This window comes from Miniopterus natalensis, chromosome 6, assembly GCF_054644295.1.
Source record: "Miniopterus natalensis isolate mMinNat1 chromosome 6, mMinNat1.hap1, whole genome shotgun sequence".
NCBI classification, from domain to species: Eukaryota; Metazoa; Chordata; class Mammalia; order Chiroptera; family Miniopteridae; genus Miniopterus; species Miniopterus natalensis.
The window spans coordinates 61,052,909-61,071,781 of record NC_142086.1 but is presented as its reverse complement, the minus strand read 5'-3'; the positions used below and the strand labels follow the sequence as shown (position 1 = coordinate 61,071,781).

Below are 18,873 nucleotides of genomic sequence, written 5' to 3'. Positions count from 1 at the left end.
CAGTCAGGCAGAATTCACGCTTTTAATTTCTATGGCAGCGACTGTCAACCTTTATCTCAGGGCACACATAAACTCAGTACTACAATTCTGTGGCACACCAAAAAATATTTTTTGCCAACCTGACAAAAGAAAAAAAAAAGGTCTAATTTTGATTCATTCACGTTGGACTGCGATTTGTAAACCAAAGGGAAAAGAGCGCAGTGCCCGACTAAATACAGGCGGCAGGTACTGCGCGCTTTGCCTTGCAGCACACCGGCTGAAAATCACTGCTCTGTGGTATAGGAAGTGCTTGTACTTATAGGACAAAAGCCCCTGGCGATTTCGGTGAAAAAGTGTTTCTGAAACCAGTGACTATTAAAATCCCATTTTTAAAAGTATGTATTAAAAATGTTTGGAAGGACACATGGCAAAGTATTAATAGTGGTTACCACCGAGGAGGAATTGGTAGGGAGCTTGGAAATGGGAATTTATTGCTTTCCAATTTCTTCACAAGCACACATTTCATAATATACAGTCTGCCAATTACACAACTCCTTCCTCTCCCACCCATCACCTATGGCATACAAACAAGCATTAAAAACAGCGCACATGCCTAGCACTATCCTATTAGCCAGTAGGTTAAGGGTAGGGTAGGGAGTCTTATTTTAAAGAAGATTTTAATGGACTCTAGGTTAATCAACATTGCTACAAAAGTAAAATTTACTTACCTCTAAATAAGACTTAATTTATTCCAACACCACATCCGCCCAACTTCAAACTTAAGTTTATTCCCATATGCTAAAATATATCAACCACTTCACTGGAAATATTTAAAAACATATTACATGGCTACATTTTTGGCATATTAAACTCAATTTGAATTATCTGATGACTGTAGGCCTTTATGATGATGTCCGTGCCAAATGTGCAGCTCTCCGTTCCTGCTGGAGTTTCAGCATTTGCCTGTCCCCTACTTAGGGATACTGCTTGTCAGGTACCAAAGTTGGAAAATCAGATAATCAACCTAGGGTCAAGAGTTTATTTGCCAAGTTCTCTTTACTTTTTAAAATCTTTCCATGTGTAAATCCAGTCAAAAAAAGCTTATGTAGAAAATAACCTGACAATGTGTAGATTTTTCAAAATCCCCTAAATTTGAACGTAAGATTCTGGACACTGATGTTCTCAAATGTCTGATCTCAGACTGAGTTCAATGTGACTGATTATGAATGCAAGAGTTTCACGACTTGAGGTTTCCATTCAGTGCTTGAATGAAAAGGAACTCTGCTCAGTAGCCCTCCAACCTATGCTTTTGATATTTCTGGTAGAGCCCATTCTGACATTGGATTACTATAAATACTAAGCTGTTTTGTTTTTTATAAACAGAATTACGGTATCCCTTTTCATTATAGATTCCACCCCACTGGTTCTAGTTCTTAAAATGTGAATTGTTTTTGCACAAGTGATCATACAAACCCAACAACCAAGAAACATTAATAATTGTCTTCTGTACTTTACTAAACACTTTGTGTTTAATATATTTTAAATTATAAAGAAATTACAAGGAACTCCTAAAAAATTTTATACAAAAATATTACAAGTTAGGACAAATAGCATTGAGATATGACATTTGAGAAGAAACATGCAGAAAAAGTAGCGTAGGGTTAACATTTCATTGGTGACAGAGCGCTTTGGTACAGCAGAGAAAAAGCACCGTGAAACTACTGTCCATAGTGTCTTTTCCTCCACTGCATTTGCAAATGATTATACTGAGGAAGCAGTAAACTTTAACTTGATCTGCTATGTACTGTTATAGGTAAGAAATCTGACCTACTGTATAAACTGTAAGAACTATGAAACTAATAATAACCCTTCTACAACTATTCAAATTGATTTCAGCTTTACCTCAAGCTTATATGGATTATCCTTAGTAAACTAACACTTTTTTGCAAAAGTGTAAAATGCAGAGTATTATTAATGATCTATGCCATGCAATAAAAGTTAACCCTTTGAAAATAAAAGGTTGTTGGAAAGTTCTAGCAACTGCAGCTTATTTAATAAAACATGACAAGGCTATGCCTGTATTAGTTTCTGAATAAGGAAATGGAAGGGACAGGTAAAAGAACTCGATAATACAAGTTTTTACAAAACAAAACAAAAAATATGATCAACGATCCTTTTAAAAAGTCCTAAGTAACTCTAAAGAAGGTAGGTAGAATTAATTAAAACTGGAAGGTGCCTAGTATCTTTCCTAAGAGATTATAAGGTTTTGTTAGCAACATAAGCAACTAGCTACGGAGAAAAATTATTAAATTATAGTAAGTTTATATGCAGAAAAAATGTCATTTAGAAAGCTGAGCATCCTGCCCTAAAATTCTTCAACAACATAGTTTTGTGCTCAAAACTGCATGCTAAGCAAATGAATCTGACGTCTCCTTTAGTTTATGTGAAACAATGTCTTCTAAGTACAATAATTATTTTTCAAAATAATTCAAAATTATTATTCCTTAGCTGATTAAATGCTCTATTTTTCTTTAATAAAAATAGTAAATAACCCCTTCATTTAAAAAATCTTATCTCCGGCAAGAAGTAATAAAATAGTAAAATTTGTAATTTTATCTATGGGCTTACCGTAACCTATATATCTTGGAAAACAATACATTTATGAAAACAGTGGTTTTGGGTTCTTATGGCAGCTGTTATAATTGGTAACACCACTATGGGAGAGAACAGACATGTTATATGTTATGAAGGCTAACTCAGAGCAAAACAGTTTATTCTACAACAGAACATTGGAGGAGTAAATGCAATTAAAATGTAAACAAGAAATTGTAAACAAGAAATAGCATCCCTCTCTCTTTACTTAACTAAATAGTCTATACAAACTACATAGATATCAAAGGTTTTATATATGTACACAGCCAACATAATATCAAAATATATTTTATTCTGGACCTCTTTCAGATCTGATTCAAATTACAGTTGTCAAAGCAATACAATGCAAAGGGAAACGGCAACAACAACAACAACAACAAAAAAATGTGCCTAGAAAGGATAAAGGGTCATTGGGGACAAATCATTGTGATGTGGAACCAAAATACATTGTAAGTGTAATTAACATGGTCCAGGACAGCATAGAACATCTATAATCAGTCTTCCTTACACCATAATCATGGAAACTGAACAATAAAGTTCTTCAACATGTACAAAAAACTGTCATGGGCTGGTTTACACTTTTACAACAGTTTTAAAGTTAACTGGATAACTAAAGAAATGATGCAGACATTTTAATCCAGTGCTATAGGTAGGCTCACAGAATTAGACCCAAAGGATTTGTAAAAATCAAAATTAGAACATTATAGCTACAATGTCAAAGTCAGGAAAGAAGAAAATCACTTCTGTACTTAGGGATTACAGAGCTACAAAATGCAGTCTGTGTTTTTGTTTTTAATGAGATGGGTAAGTACATCAGACTAGATACAACATGCAGAATGTTTTTTTGAACTCATCCAGAAAATCCAAAGAAAACATCATGAAACATCTTACTAGAGAAAAAAAGCCTTAGTTATTCACCCTGCTCCGACACTGTCAACAGAAAGGCAGAAATAAAGAATGCTACTAATACTTCAGAACTACTGATATAAGACATCAAATTTCTAGATCAGTGTATTAAAAAAAGTGAACACTTCCTCTTTTTTCGCTCTCCTCTACCTTAACTAGAATCATGTTAAAACAAACACAAAAACAAACAAAGTGATATTGAATGTGACGCTTCAGAGCTACTACTGGAAGGAGTAATAATTCATAACTTCCCTAACCTCCTTCCATCCCTGCTGATTCAGAAGGGAAAAAAACAAATCAATCCACAAACCAACCAGGGTCTCTTGTAGATTTGCTGCTATTCCCCAAAATGTTGGCATTTGCTGCCATGCCACAATGTTGGTCCACTGAGTAGGATTCCTGTGGAAACTGTCAACAGTAATTCACCAAATGCAAGTACCATTCTTAGCATGTGAGAATAAATGCAGGTTCTATAGACATGTACAATGTGCTTAAGAAAATGAAAACTTTTGAAGAGTAAATAGCACTGCATTTGAAATTTATTTTTCTGCTTCTCTAGTAAAACTTAGTATTTTTGCTCACATAAGGATGGTCATTTGTGATTCCTTCAAATGGCAAAAATGCATACTCCTCTTCAGGCCTCTATTCAATAGTTTACATTACTCTTAACAAAATCATTCTACATAAACAGCTCCTTAAAAATAGTACTCTCTCATCAAATCTAATTTGACAGAAAGAAGTTTAAGGAAAAAAGGAGTGCTTTATAAGTGAAAATGTACAAATCTTTGGCCTTTCTCTTGACATTTTTATATGTCAAAAAGCAAAAAAAGAAAAACAAACCTTCATGTAATTCAATCTTATGATTACTTTTGCACCATATTTTGTTTTTACACCACAAAAGGAGGCACTTTCAGTATCTATAAAAGGTGTTTAATCCTAAAACATATTTACTTAGAGAATAATTAAAACAATTCAATACATTCTAAGACCTAGCAGAAAATTATAAGTTACCACTTCTGAAAGTCATTTGAAAGTCAATGATGGTACCTGATCAACAACAGGAAGTGGGGATTGGATCAAATATAAGAGCTTATGGGATTTCCTACATGGAGAAGAAAAAAGATATTCCTTTATGATGTTTAGGAGTGACAGCTGCTCTTTATTCCATTTTAATCAGTGAGTATTCTATCCATTCAAGTTTTCCTTTCTATTTTTCCTTATGATAAGTTTCTTAACAGTAGCCTAAATAACAATGATATATAATGAATACCACAGAAATCTACTGGAGTCAGTTGAACTTCAGGAGTAAGTTATCAGAAAAAGATAAAAGAAAAAATGAGCGAGAACCTCAAATATAAAAATTTTACGGGCTGTGAAACTTGGTCTCTCACAATCATGTTACTGCTCAAATGAGAGGCGATCTGATTTTTGTCTACTGGAGCAGCATCGTGGCACATCAGCAGGCAATGGTGATGTTGAGAACAGCAGCAAAAATAAACAATTGTATGCTCATAAAGAACCCAAGCCTACAAAATGGATACCTTCCAGGTGAATTTTACACTTAAAAGACCCAAGACATCAGGATAATAAAGCTCTGTACTTATAATCTTTCATATGTCCTATTGTGGCTATTATGCTTAAGTAAAATAGCTAAAAATTAAAAAAACAACAACAAAACAGAAAAGATGACAATACCATAAAAATGTAGCTGTCTATTTTGGCAGCTATATCGCAGAACTTCTTGACTATCTTTTAATCAGCTGGGAAAAAAAGTCAATAACTGTATGCAAATGAATAAATTGTCAATATCAAAATACAAAAGTACTATCAATAATCACCTCTGACTTTCAGATTTAAATTCAGTGCAATTGACAAATGCATCGCTAAAGGAAAATGCAGCTTAAACATACTCAAAACATTTGTGTCTATTCCTGGGAGCACATTTAAAAATTATTGCACAGATTTTTTTTATTTTTATTTATTTTTTTAAAACAACAACAGAGGTCAACCACAGATGTGGACCTCCAGCAATAAAAGCAGGATTTCAAGTGCCAGATACTCAGCATATTAGGTTTCCTACATAAGTCACAGGGTAATAGTTCTAAGTATCTATAATGTGATCCAAACCCTAAAAACAGCTGGCACAAAACCATCATGAATGACTGCCTCTCTGGATGTAAATTTTTAAAAATATTATTACAGTATCATAGCCCCCACTAACAACAACTGGGGTACATATAACAATGTATTATGGAATTAAGTGTATTTATTTTCTTTAACAATAGCAAATGCTATCCTACCTTAGTAAAAACCAAGACTTGCTTCAATCAATGCTCTTTTGTAAAAATAGCAAAATAACAAATGCTGAAAATCAAAGCTGCATTACTTGGGCTAAATCAGTTTCTATTTAAAATAGGTTAAAATTTTAGTAAAGGCCTCAAAACAATTAGTGATGGAAATAGTGTTATAAATTTGCTAAGCTTGGTAATAAGCGATTCCTCAATTAAAACCTTTGAGAGATAAATTTGACAACTGTTCTCTGGATTCTCACCTCAACCATGACAAACCTGTTAATCACACATATGAACACAGCCCCATGCTATCATTTGTCAATTCTCTAAATTTTCACTTTTAGTTGCATGAGCACAGGAGGAGGTTTGACCTGATACCTATATCCTTAAGAAAATACTTGACATGATAAACAGAATAAAAGACATGATATAGTAGTGATTACCGGGGGGGGAAAAAATAGCAGCTTAAGTCTATCTATATTTGAAAAAATGTAGTCACAAGTACCACAAATGCAGAATCAGAGCAGCAGGGAGGTTAGTGCAATTATACTTAAAAAAAAAAAAAAAAAAAAAAAAAAAAAAATCTGAATCGCTGCTATTTAAAAACACCTTGAAGCAAGTCTTTTGTTTTAAAGATTGTTTTTAAACTAAGGTAGCTAACATTTTGCCATGTAATGGCAGTGTTATATGCCGTTATCTTGCTTTGTATAAAGAAAAATAACATGAGAGATTTTTAATACTGGAATTTGGTTATATTACATATTTAAGCTTCTACACAGAATGATGGACACTTTGAGAAGCTAATCCTTATCCAGAAACATTTTAATCTCTTAAAAAACAAAGCAAAACAAACAAACAAACAAACAAAAGCCCCAAACCTACTTTGCTCCTTTTACAATAGTGCACATTTTAACCATAATTTAGTTATGGCTACAAAACATCAGAAGATTTTTTTTTATGCATCTTCTCTATGGTATTTTTTAAAAAGTTTTTGTGCCCTCCTAGTCTTTAATTGGCAGAAATATGTCCAAAATAGAAACTACTGCATTTAAGCCACATCACAAAACAAAAACAAAAACAGCAAAACAAAACAAAAAAACAGAGCATAATACCCCTTTACTGATGTGTCTTACAGATTGACGTGACCAAAGGCATATATTTTCATTTAATTTCCAATTTCCCCTTCTACAACATGCACCAATTGAATATATGCTCTGGGAGCCATAAAAGGTACCAAACATTTATCTTTTCAAAAGAATGCATTAAAATATTTTTAAGAATTTTTTGTTTAAAAGGTGAAAAAAATATAAACAAGAAACTGATTCACTCCCTTACTTCATGCATCCATAAACTAAACCAAAAACAAAGTTTAAAAGCAAGAACAAACTACTGCTGCAAGTTTTTGTAAGTCCATTTTCTCTGTACATACAAACTGCTCAACTACTGAAGGGAAGAAAAGAATATAATCCATGGTGTCTGCTGATTCAAAGGGGAGAAACAAGGCTGTCATTAGTATCCAAAAAACTGGTACATGTATGGGCTGCTCTTATAATGCATATTTCTTTCTTCTGTTTTTCATATCCAAAACTTGTAAATGCTATTTTAGGGGCACAGCAGATTAGATTCCAGCACTTGGTGAACAGAATTCACAAGCTGTGACAAAATTCTGTCATCTTCAGGGTGCAATTTGTGTATATACACTGGATGTATATGTTTCTTTTAGATTTGGCTGTAGTGGACTGGCCATGGTTCAAGTGGGACTATAGCAGTACATGGGTCAGGGACAGTCATTTGGCTATGTACACATTCATAGTCGGTCCATGGCTTCCAACTAGTAGCGCTATTTCCGAAGGTCTAATACACAAACCTGTAAGAAATTAAAATAATCAACCACTGTGTTAAGAATTTCATCATACATTTTTAGCTTAACTTTTCTATAGTACGGTCTGGAGTCTCTTTCTTTCTTTCTTTTTTTTTGAAATATATCTTTATTGATTTCAGAGAGAGGAAAGGAGAGGGAGAGAGAGAGATAGAAACATCAATGATGACGGAGTCATTGATTAAGCCTGCAACCTGGGCATGTGCCCTGACCGGGAATCGAACCCCGATCGCCTGGATCCTAGGTCGACGCTCAACTGCTGAGCCACGCCTGGCCAGGCTGGAGTCTATTTCTTGGTTCCAAGTTCACAAAACTGGTGAAGCAATATAGTAATCATGGCAACGGGCACTTAACAGAAATCAGATAAATCGTCTAAGCAACTGGAGGAAACAACGATGGGCTAATATGACAGAGGAAGAACCATGGCTACAATTTTGAAGATTTACTCTCTGTTAACTAAGAAGTAGAAAAAATATGCTCAAAAAAAACTATTTCCTATCTCTTGGGTCTTAACAAAAGACACTACAGATTATATTAAGCTCCAGCTCCAGTAAATAGCTAATGGCTATATCCTTTCCATTTTCCCTTTGCTTTCAGAGCTTTGGAAGTCATAAGTAGTATTTCTGTAGAGTTGGCCGACCTGATCCTGAAAGTATCTCAGAATCACACATTCCTCAAATGCACAACTCAACTACCTCTTTTCCCCCCTCCCCGGGCCACCAACACTCTTCTGTAGGGGAGAAAAAGTAGAAACAGGCAGTGAAAATTCGTCTCTCTCAGAGTGGTATTCTGCTATTCTTAATTTCACTAATGAAGGTTTACTTTAAAAATAACTCCATTTCTTGATTATAAAAAACACGCTTTTTGGCAAAGGTGGCCTAAATTTTGTTACATTATTTGAATGAAATGAACATGTATACAGCCTTCAGTAAAAAAAAATCAATACCGTATCATAAAATTTATTTTGAAGAGAACATTAAGCTACATTTATTCACTATGCTTACACACCCTTTGGAAACACTGTATTATACTTACTGAACCATCTGATGCACTGGCTCCAACCTTGTCTCCTGCTGCATTCCAGCAAACTTCAAAAATTCCACCTGTTCCCCTATAGCTGTGAACTAGAGCACCTGTCTAAAAAAAATGAAAAACAAAAATTTATAAATATTAACATATTGAGGTAAAAATATTATATGGCTTTATTTCTAGCAATCAAAGGTAGGATTCAGCTTTCACTCCAAAATAAATACAAGGTATAAGATACTAGAAATGTGATTTGATGATCCTTTTATAAAAAGATAACACTAGTCTGCTCTCAACAGATCATTCACTCACACATTCAGTTTCTCCAGTATTGATAATCATTCTTAGCTAAGGTACCTCTGGCCTCTCTGACACATTAACAATGGCTAGAAGTGAACAGTCAAGGCATGGCTTGAAATAAATTTTTCATGATGTTATTGAAAGCTGCATGAGTTTGGCAAACTTGTAAATAAACAAAATTGTCAGAATTTCTTTGACAAACACGCTAAAGAGAAAGTACAATAAACTAGTAAAAGAAATTCCAGTGTGAGTCTGTTACGTAGTCCATATTAACGAAAATTCCTATTAAAATAGCCCCCTAAACTATAGGAGTTATGAAAGAAGCTAAAATATACGCATATTATTCTTGAAAGATGACAAATTTTTTAAAAAGTGTAACTAGGAACACTACAATTTCATTATCAATTTAGCTGAATAAGTATAAAATATTTTATTCCTGCAGCAACAGAAACCATAATCATTCAGCTGCCACTGAATAATTAAGACTCAGTACAAAAATGTACTGTCCTAAGAAGCCAGTCATTAAACAGGGCAAAGGTCAGAGGTTCTGCTGTGAGAAATTGGAAAACAATGAAAAATATGCTTCTGATGTTCTGCCCTGATAAACCAGGACAGTCTTTCTCAGCTTTAAAGTAATCTAACAGGTCAAACTAGAAAGACTGTCTTTCCTTGCTTTCCCCTTCAGAGTCAGTAGGAAATACTGCAGGAACCACAGGTCACTGCCACAAGCTTACCACACTGGGAAGGCTCTACTGGCTTCCAATTTTTTCCCCTCCTACCTAAAATTTCTAACAATTTAAGAGATTAATTAAAGTGTGTGAATACAGGTCTTGAGTATCTACAAGTAATGAGAAGAGAAAGGAGTGGCACCAACAAAATCTAAACTGTTGATATTAAAAAGTAAAACCTATAAGACAGTCAACTTTGGGGTTTAAGGAAATAAAAATTTCTTTCAAAAGTACTTACCAAGTTCTAAGCTTGAATTAAGCTATAACTGAACCAAAATAGCACGGTCAAAAGCCAGAGCTGTGACATTAACAAAGGCCAATGAATCATCAGCATCTACTCAAATTTGTATGTATATTCAGACGAGGCTTCAACAACTTACCTGTCAAGTGCTTAGGTAACACATCACCCAAGTAATGCAAGAAATAACTACAAGTATATATGATAAAACGATAATGACTTTCTCCTGCACTAAGAACTCACTAGATGCATTTTATTATTTTCAAACTTCAAAAAAAAAGTAAAATGATATTTTTGATACATAACAGTGATACAACAAAACAGCATGGATAGCTGCTCAAATGCCCTTAAAAACCAATCAGTGATCTGCCATTAGAACTCTAAAGCCACATACCCAAATTTCATTAAAACTGATTTTCTCACAATAGAGTAAATGAGTGATTGAAAAGGTAAACAACAGACAGATTATCTATAGATTGTATCTAAAAAGCCTTTGCTATTCAATCACAACAGAAAGATTAATGTGAAAGGAAAGCCAAGGGGAAATGGAAACTATTAAACTAAGAGAGTGCAGCAATGTGTCGAAAGTCAGAATGTTCCAAACACAAGCAACAACCGGTAAGTGAAAGGAGTGTATTTTTTAAAGATGCTATTCCTGGTTAACAATATGATCCACACTTCAGAATAAATTAAGAAAAAGGAAGGTCTTTATATAAAGAAATTATAAAACCTCACTGAAGGGGAAAAAAGACTTAATTAGGGGGACTTATAAAGTTAGTTATTAAAGCTATACTAAAGATGCAGGGATATACCAGAGCATCTGTGAATAAACCACATAAGAACCTGGAATGTGAAAGGGGGCATTACGAAGCACTAAAGTGACAAGAAATAGTGCTGCGACAACTGGGTAACCATCTAGAGGAAGATAAAATTAGAACTCTACCTCACACCATATATAAAAAAACAACCCCAAAGGAGTTCAAAATATAAATGGAAAATAGTGAAAGTATAAAATGAAAGAATCATAATGCTTTTACACACACACACACACACACACACACGAGAACAACAAAATAAACCGTAATAGACAGCTGCCTGCAGGGGATCAAGACAGAAATGGGAGCAAGAGTTCTCAGTGTATACCTTTTACAATGTTTTGGTTTTGGGGGGAAGCCATCTGAATGAGTAATTTAATCAAAATAATACTTGAGCCCTGGCTGGGTGGCTCAGTTAGTTGGAACATTGTCCCAAACACCAAAAAAGGTTGCGGGCTCGACTCCTGGTCAGGACACATACCTAGGTTGTGGTTTGATTCCCAGTTGGGACACGCATATAGGAGGCAAGTGATCAATGCTTCTCTCTCACATCAATCTTTCTTTCTCTCTCTCTTTTAAAAATCAATAAAAACATACCCGAGTAAGGATTAAAAAAAAGAAAAACTTCAAAACGATGATTTACGCAACACAGTCTGACCAAATGCAATGGTTAGCGATACAAAGAGAAGCGCCCACAATCACTTATTATGCTTGTACGACGGCCAGAGAGGAGCTTGCTCACGGGAGGCGAGTGGCTGCTACTGAAGAGCCAGCGCGAGGCCCGGCTGGGGAGCTGGCTCGGCGGTTAGTGTCATCGATGGGCCGAGCCGCCCGTCCGGGCCCGGGCCCGGGCCATACAAGGAGCAGCCAGTGACTGCATAAATAAGTGGAACAGCAAATCGATCTCTCTCTCAATTTAAAAAAAAAAGAAGAAAAAAGAAACTACATGGAGAATAAGAACTAATACACAGAAAAAGATTTAAAAAGGAAAAAAAAAGCAACAAAACAGGCTGTTTTCTCTGCTTTTAGGAAAAAATCTCTATAGCACCGTCCCTAAAAGGTTGTATGGTTTTAAGTTTTTTCACTGCCCTTTAGTACATTTTTTTTACTGCTCACATATAGGTTCTTCAAAGACAATTTTTTTAGAAAACAAAAAAATTATATTATTTAATAAATGCATCTTAAATTCTCACATTTTATGTCTGTGAAACTGTTGAAAAAATAAAGAATCTAAATTTATTCCTAAATTCTGATCTATACAATGAAAACATAACTTCAGTTGGTTTCAATCTTTACTTAGCTGTAAATTTAAAAGGTACTCATTTAAAAACAAGAACTGAATTCATACCACAAAAATAATGATAACCAGAAAGGAAATTATTTGTACATGCTAATGTTTCTTACTGAATATAAGCCCACTTGACTATTCTTATATAGACATAGAGACATACCTGTGTGTTCCAGATGTGCACACATTTGTCAAAAGAACCACTTGCCAGATACCTGCCATCAGGACTGAAAGCTACACTGTACACAGGCTCTTGGTGTTTTGTCAAGGTATGGATGCAAATTCCTCGGTCTACATCCCATAATCTAACAGTAGAGTCAAAGGATGCACTGACAAGGAGGAAAAAATATTGTTTTATAAATAATGAAATACTCTTAGGCCCACCCCAATATACAATATTCATCCATTCCTATTAGCCAGCCACAAATTCCTCATGAGAAGCAGAATGGGCTGTTAGGAAAACAAATCTATAAATGAAAAAAGGCAGCCTCAGGGCAGCTCCAAGTCCCTGAATTGAAACACATACACAAACTAATTCACTGTATTCCTTTGCTCTTTAAATAATTCCTTTATATTAATCCATGGTTTTGAACACTGTATTGACTGTATTTTCAACTTTACTTTTTTTTTTTTTAATCCTGAGGAAATTTTATTGCACTGGGCTTCAATTACTTGGGTTATAATCATCAGCAAATATTTGATATCTCCAGACAAAAAAAAATCCATTATGACATGAAATAATAAAGCTCTATTTAAAAGTTCCCATTTAAACCCGACCCATGTGGCTCAGTGGCTAAGAGTCCACCTATGAACCAGGAGGTCACGGTTCGATTCCCATCAGGGCACATGACCAGGTTGCGGGCTGAATCCCCAGTAGGAGCAGATCAATGATTCTCTCTCATCATTAATGTTTCTAGCTCTCTCTCCCCCCCTTCCTCTCTCTGTAACCGTTTTTTTAAAAAGCATATTTAAAAGTTCCCATTTAAAAATTATGTATTTCTTGCAAGATACATTCCCACTTCATGGAATCTTCCCTAATTTTCTGTCATATTTATTAGAAGTTTTATTTGTAGAAGACTCATAAGAGGAAGAGTAAAACATAAATATTACCTTGCTAACATAAGGTTGGCATTTGGATTATTTGTCCCTGGCCCTGTTGGACTCCACTTGATAGTATAAATTTCTTTATTATGTGCTTGCAAATCATGGACACAATTGTCTTGTTTCATGCTCCATATCTAAGCAAAAAAGAAAAATGTATAAAATCATTTTCTATACAAAAGGTACAATTTAAACACTATCTTGACAATTCAAAATATAAGTGGTATTATCCAGAACAATGTTTATGGAGGTCAAGGGAATATTTGAAAATAAAGTGTACAATATATTTATCTCTTTTTAAAATGACAGTACTTTCCAAATATTCACTATTGTGAGGCTTCAGGACATAATTAACTGTAATCCTAAGATTACTTTTGACAGCTTCAGATGGTATAAACTCTAACGTTCAATAAGCTCCTGGGGTAATGTTTCTAACATGTTTAAGGCGTTAGTTTATATGCTGTCCCTTAAATAAAAGGTCAACGTTATAAATTGCTCTCAGAATTTTAAATCAGGAAATATTTTGCAATGGAGAAAACAGATAAGCAACTTACAAATAAAATAGTATGATTCATGTATGAACCAAAGCATAGGTAACAAAAGCAAAAAGAGGCCCAGTGGGAATACAAAGAATTAAAAAGCTTCTGCACCACAAAGGAAACAATCAGCAAAGTAAAATAAAAAAGGCGAGTAACAAAATAGGAGAAAAATTTGAAAATCGTATGTCCAATATAGGGTTAATTTCCAAAAATATACAAGGAACTCCTCTTATAAGACAACAGCAAAAAAAAACTATATTGCTAGAAGAGCATTTTTACTAGTAATGTTTGCAAGGAAGCTCAGGCTTGGGAAAACTATCGAACTAAAAAACAGCAGGTATTTAAAGAGAAAACCTACCAGGTTACCAAGGTTACATTTAGTCTGTTCATAGGGGAAGGAAAAGCAGTCCCTAATGCGTATGCTGACTGTAAAGGTCATCATGTCTATAGTCACTGGCGTTGCAAAGTCAAGAACAACATTATTTTCAGTAGTTAGTATGTTACAGGAAAGGGATTCATTAATTTTGGAGATTGATATTAGTTTGTTCTTTATATCAAAATGTTTTTTCCCTCTAACTGTGATGTGCATAGGTGTTAGTTCTGCTTTTAGTCACACAACAAGAAAAATGTAAATTCACATTGAGATGTGAATACTGGCATGTCAACTAGGCTCACTCACAATAAGTGATTCTCTGCAATCTATCAGTCTCCAGGCAAGGGTGACTCAAATTACCACCACAGCAAAATCAATACAGTTCACAGAATCTCAGTCCAAGTCATGAACGCTACAGAGATCTTCACGACTTATTAGTCAAATCTTTACATATGCAAATACACTTACTGCAAATATATGTGACTTTCTAATAGTGAAGACAATTTATAACAGCACATTTCTAAGTATCATAATTCCCATCATGCAGCCATCCTTTTCAGGGGAATTTATTTCCTATATTCAAACATTTAAAATACCTCATAAAAGAAAATATAAAGAACAAGGTTTAAGCACTCAAGGAACTATAAAAGACATTCTAAACAGTGTTCAAATGGCCTGAGCAGTAACATTGTACGACATCTCCACCCCATTTCTCCCACTCTCTAAATTACCTTCAAAGTCATGTCATCAGAACAAGAGGCCAGGAGATTGCCAGTTGGGTCCCATTTGATAGCATTTACTTCATTCTAAAAATAACAGTAAATATTTACATTTTCATTTTATAGACTGGTTGCTCTTTGGTCATTAAACATACATACAGTGGTGCCTCGGTTTTCGAACATCTCCGTTTATGAACGCCGTAAACCTGGAAATGCTTCAGTTTTTGAATACTCCTCAGAAGTCGAACATGCCACATGGCTTCCACTGAGTGCAAGACACTGAGGCCTAGCTGCTGGCTGTTGATCCCTCGGCTTTCCAATGTTTCAGAACTCAAACAGTCTTCCAGAATGGATTACATTCGAAAACCAAGGTACCACTGTACTTCGAAACCACTCTGAAACGTTACTTATTCATCACAATCACTTTAAAGGGGGGGAAAAACGTTTCTCACCGTGTGTCCCTGGAATGTTTTAATAGGTCTGTCTTGTCCTAATTTACAGACGTGAATGCACATGTCTGTACTACAAGAAGCAAAAGTGTTGTTGCTCTGCCAATCTACATCCAATGCTGGTGCTGAAATGACAAAAAGCCCGGTTAGCATTCATTCCCCATGTACCAACATCTAGGAACCCGAGTTTTAAACCATGGTTGGACATTAAATATGCTAACAGGAACATAAAGTTCTACTTTATACTTATAAAAATATAATTTAAAGAAATTATAGCTAAACATAAAAAATATTAATAAATTTCTGTTTAGTTGCCTGTCAGACACAGCCTAATAGAAAGTACACTGGCCTGGTAATATGGAGATCAGTGTTCCCAAGAGCATGCTCTGTGAAATACCAGCACTGGATTTTGGTTTTTCATTTGTAAATGATAAAATTGAACATGATGCTATGCTTTTTAATTCTAAAATTCTGTGAGTGTTCAATGAACAAGAGGCCGTGGTTCTGCCACTCCCCAACTAGTAGTGGGCCCTAAGCAAGTCACTTAACCTGTCATGGTATTTCCCTCATCTTAAAAAAAGGGGGGAATAGAACCTTTACGCTAGTACACAAGAATACCAAGGATATTGTGAAAATCAAGTGAGATGAGATGTATGGAGAGTACTTTGTGAATTACAAATTAGACAAATGTTACATTTAATAAGTATCATTCCCAGTATCTACTCAAATGATAAATGGAATACTGCATATGATTCACAAATACATTTTCTTCTAAGAGATTCCCATCAAAAACCTCTTAAAATCTATGTCATTGAATTTCAAACCTCAGAGGCCCAAAGCTGGCTGGCATTTAATACTTATTTTAGCTCTACTATGATTAAAGATTCTTTCCTTTCCTTCTCCTCTGCTGCAAGGTGCAGGTTCTATAATTAGCAATGCAGATTAAGGTAATGATATCAAGTAATCAGGTTAAACAATAGAAGCATACAAAAAACAATGGACTCAGAGCAGGGGTAGATACACTATAGCCCATTAGACAAGACAGTTTTTACATTTCAATTGGCTAGGGAGAAAAAAACAATCAAAAAGCCTACACCTGATCAAAAGAACACCCATGACGGTGAAAATCATACTTAATTCAAAGTTTGGTGTCCATATATAAAGCTTTATGAAACCCAGCCAAGCTCATTAGGCTACGTATTTCCTGCGGCTGCTTTTGCACCACCAGGGCAGACTTGACTAGCTACAACAAAGATTCTACAGCTTACAAAACCAGAAGTTATTTTCTGAACCTTTACAGAACAAGTTTACCATTTAGAGGAAACAGAAAAAGCAGAAAAACAGGAAGGTTAAATTTAAGCTGTGTATCTTCATTATTAGAGAAATAAAGGATTTAGTTAGAGGAGGTCAGAACTGGTGTCTACGGGAAGGGAAAAAGAAAATCACTCTGTGTGTACCTAATTATAATAGTAATTGGCAATGCTGCGATTAAACATAGTATAAATAAGTGTTTTGAGCATCTGGACTGATAAGCCAAAAAGTTTGTCATGTGTGAGGACTTGAAACTATGGAAAGGAGCAGCAAAAAGAAAGAATTAAAGCATTTACGACTCAAAGAAATATTTAATCAGGACTTTGAAAACTATATCAAGATACTTTTAAAGAGACGAAGGACAACAGGCAACAGTGAAAATAATTTCATTAACTGGCTAGGGACAAATCAGGTAAAAATCTAAAATCTAGAGCACAGCTCAAGGAAGCTAACGGTAGTAACATGGCCAGACATTACTAAAGAACTAGCTTTGAGTGTATTTCCACAACAAAAACCAGGAATCAGGACACTACCTGGAATGAGTCAGCAAAGGAAAAGTAGTCCTTACAAAACGGGAAAAGACATGTTGAATAGAAACTTACTATGCAGGGGTATGAAATATTAAATCCGCTCTCCAAGCAACCTTTCTGAAACTAGTGGCATATGAAAATATTAACATAAATTTGACTTTTGTACAAAATTTCAAATTACAAGAATTCTCACCAGATTAAACAAGAACAAGGCACGATATTAGAGCGGGCAAGCGAAAGTGAACGGCAGTGACTGCTACTGTCACAGGCAACGCTACTCTAGGTGGTTCTGGTCTCCTCCCTCCCACTAGAAGCTCTTCACCTGTGTGTCCAGTCCCGTTTCTGAGCACCTGGGTGCTCAGGGCTCCCAGGGGCAAACTTCTTCAGAGACCCACCCTGCTCTGCTCCTGTTTACTTCCCCAAATGTGGCTAGCACCCAATAGCTAGTGATATGTAGTTGAGGGAAAGTGGGCCAGTTAAAAAAAACCTAGCAACCTTGGCTCAAAATGAGAAAAAGTCTGAGGTGTAAATAAAAACTCCAGAGCCATGTCTATCTGGCTGAAAATGGGCTGCTTCCCCCAAACTCCTCCCTTCCTTGGCTCCTTCCTTCTTTCCCATCCTGCTTCCCACAACTCCTAGCTTGTTTCTCCTGAGGTTTCCTTAATAAACCACTTCACTCAAATGCTTGGCTCAAGGTCTGCTTCTGAGAGAATCCAACTTAAACCAGCCAGTAAATAAAACTACAGGCCAACTTTGATTGGCACTGTGTGTGAACTCCGCTGCATCTGTGTGCATCACGACTTCTCAGAGCAATACAGATGACGGTCCTGTTCGTGTGTCACCTTGCTCTCAGGTCCACTCCTTACCACACTCTGTCTTCCTATGTTCTGCATCCAGGGGCCTGACTCTCTCAAATCCACATTCCAGCCTCCTGTGCCTGCAGTTTTCCAGAAATCACTATCAAGAGCCCAAGGTCAGGAGAAACAAAGAGGACAGGCAAATGTGCTCCCATTTCTCTTTCAGGTTGGGCCTCTGGCAGTTGCTAGGATTACTCCACAGGGCTTGCTCTTGCCAGGCAGCCTCTCCTCTAAGGTTCCAATTCACACTGGGCATTTGGATCCTGCCGTCTTCTCTAAGTCTTAGGTTTCCGGCAGTGTTAAACTCTGAGTTACCTCTAAGTATTCTTCTGTTTTTCACTCTTCCAGCACCTCTGCAACTATTTCCTTGTATTAAATTCCCTTTCTTGGATTACCTGGTTTAGATTCTGCTCTTGTGCCTGGAATCTGACTCAGTAACTACTTAACACTACATTTTCATTTTGACATTAAATATATTACTTAAGATATTTCAAAAAGAATTTTAACAAAATGTTTCTTAGGTAAATAACTTATTCAAGTGTTAAGTAGTAAGGGAAAAAAAGACCTGAAAAATCAAATTAATTTAGAAGACAATTCAATGTATAATAAATTGCTTTGAAGAAGGTCAAATATCTGTCCTGATGCACCAGGGTACTAACTTGGTACAGAGTTGTCTACAAAATCTTAGTAAGAGAAAATAAGTAGTAGTATTCAAACAGACACACTTAGGTTCAAACAAAAACAAAAACAAACTATGAGCAGGTACAGACAACTGGAGGAGGCTGGGGAATGCTGCAACATGAGCTGTGTGATTAATGGGTCTGTGATTTGTCTGGCTCATAAGATGCAATGGTTATGGATTGGTGCAATCTAAGAACACAGGCAAGTTCTT

At 35.6% G+C, this 18,873-nt stretch overlaps 1 protein-coding gene across 5 annotated transcripts in view; it reads right to left on the bottom strand.

Moving 5' to 3' along the window:
- Window positions 1-8,464: 8,464 nt before the first annotated feature.
- Window positions 8,465-18,873, bottom strand: part of TBL1XR1 (TBL1X/Y related 1) — a 134,274-nt gene continuing 123,865 nt past the window's right edge. For 3 of the 5 annotated variants that reach the window (XM_016218038.2, XM_016218039.2, XM_016218040.2), the window contains 5 exons: window positions 15,287-15,408; window positions 14,847-14,921; window positions 13,213-13,340; window positions 12,266-12,431; window positions 8,465-8,844 (listed from right to left, as the gene is read on the bottom strand). In XM_016218038.2, coding sequence (XP_016073524.1) covers window positions 8,695-8,844; window positions 12,266-12,431; window positions 13,213-13,340; window positions 14,847-14,921; window positions 15,287-15,408 — 641 coding nt within the window. In that variant the 3' untranslated portion in view covers window positions 8,465-8,694. The remainder of the gene's footprint in view (window positions 8,845-12,265; window positions 12,432-13,212; window positions 13,341-14,846; window positions 14,922-15,286; window positions 15,409-18,873) is intronic. The other 2 variants (XM_087818308.1, XM_016218037.2) reach the window with 1 other exon arrangement.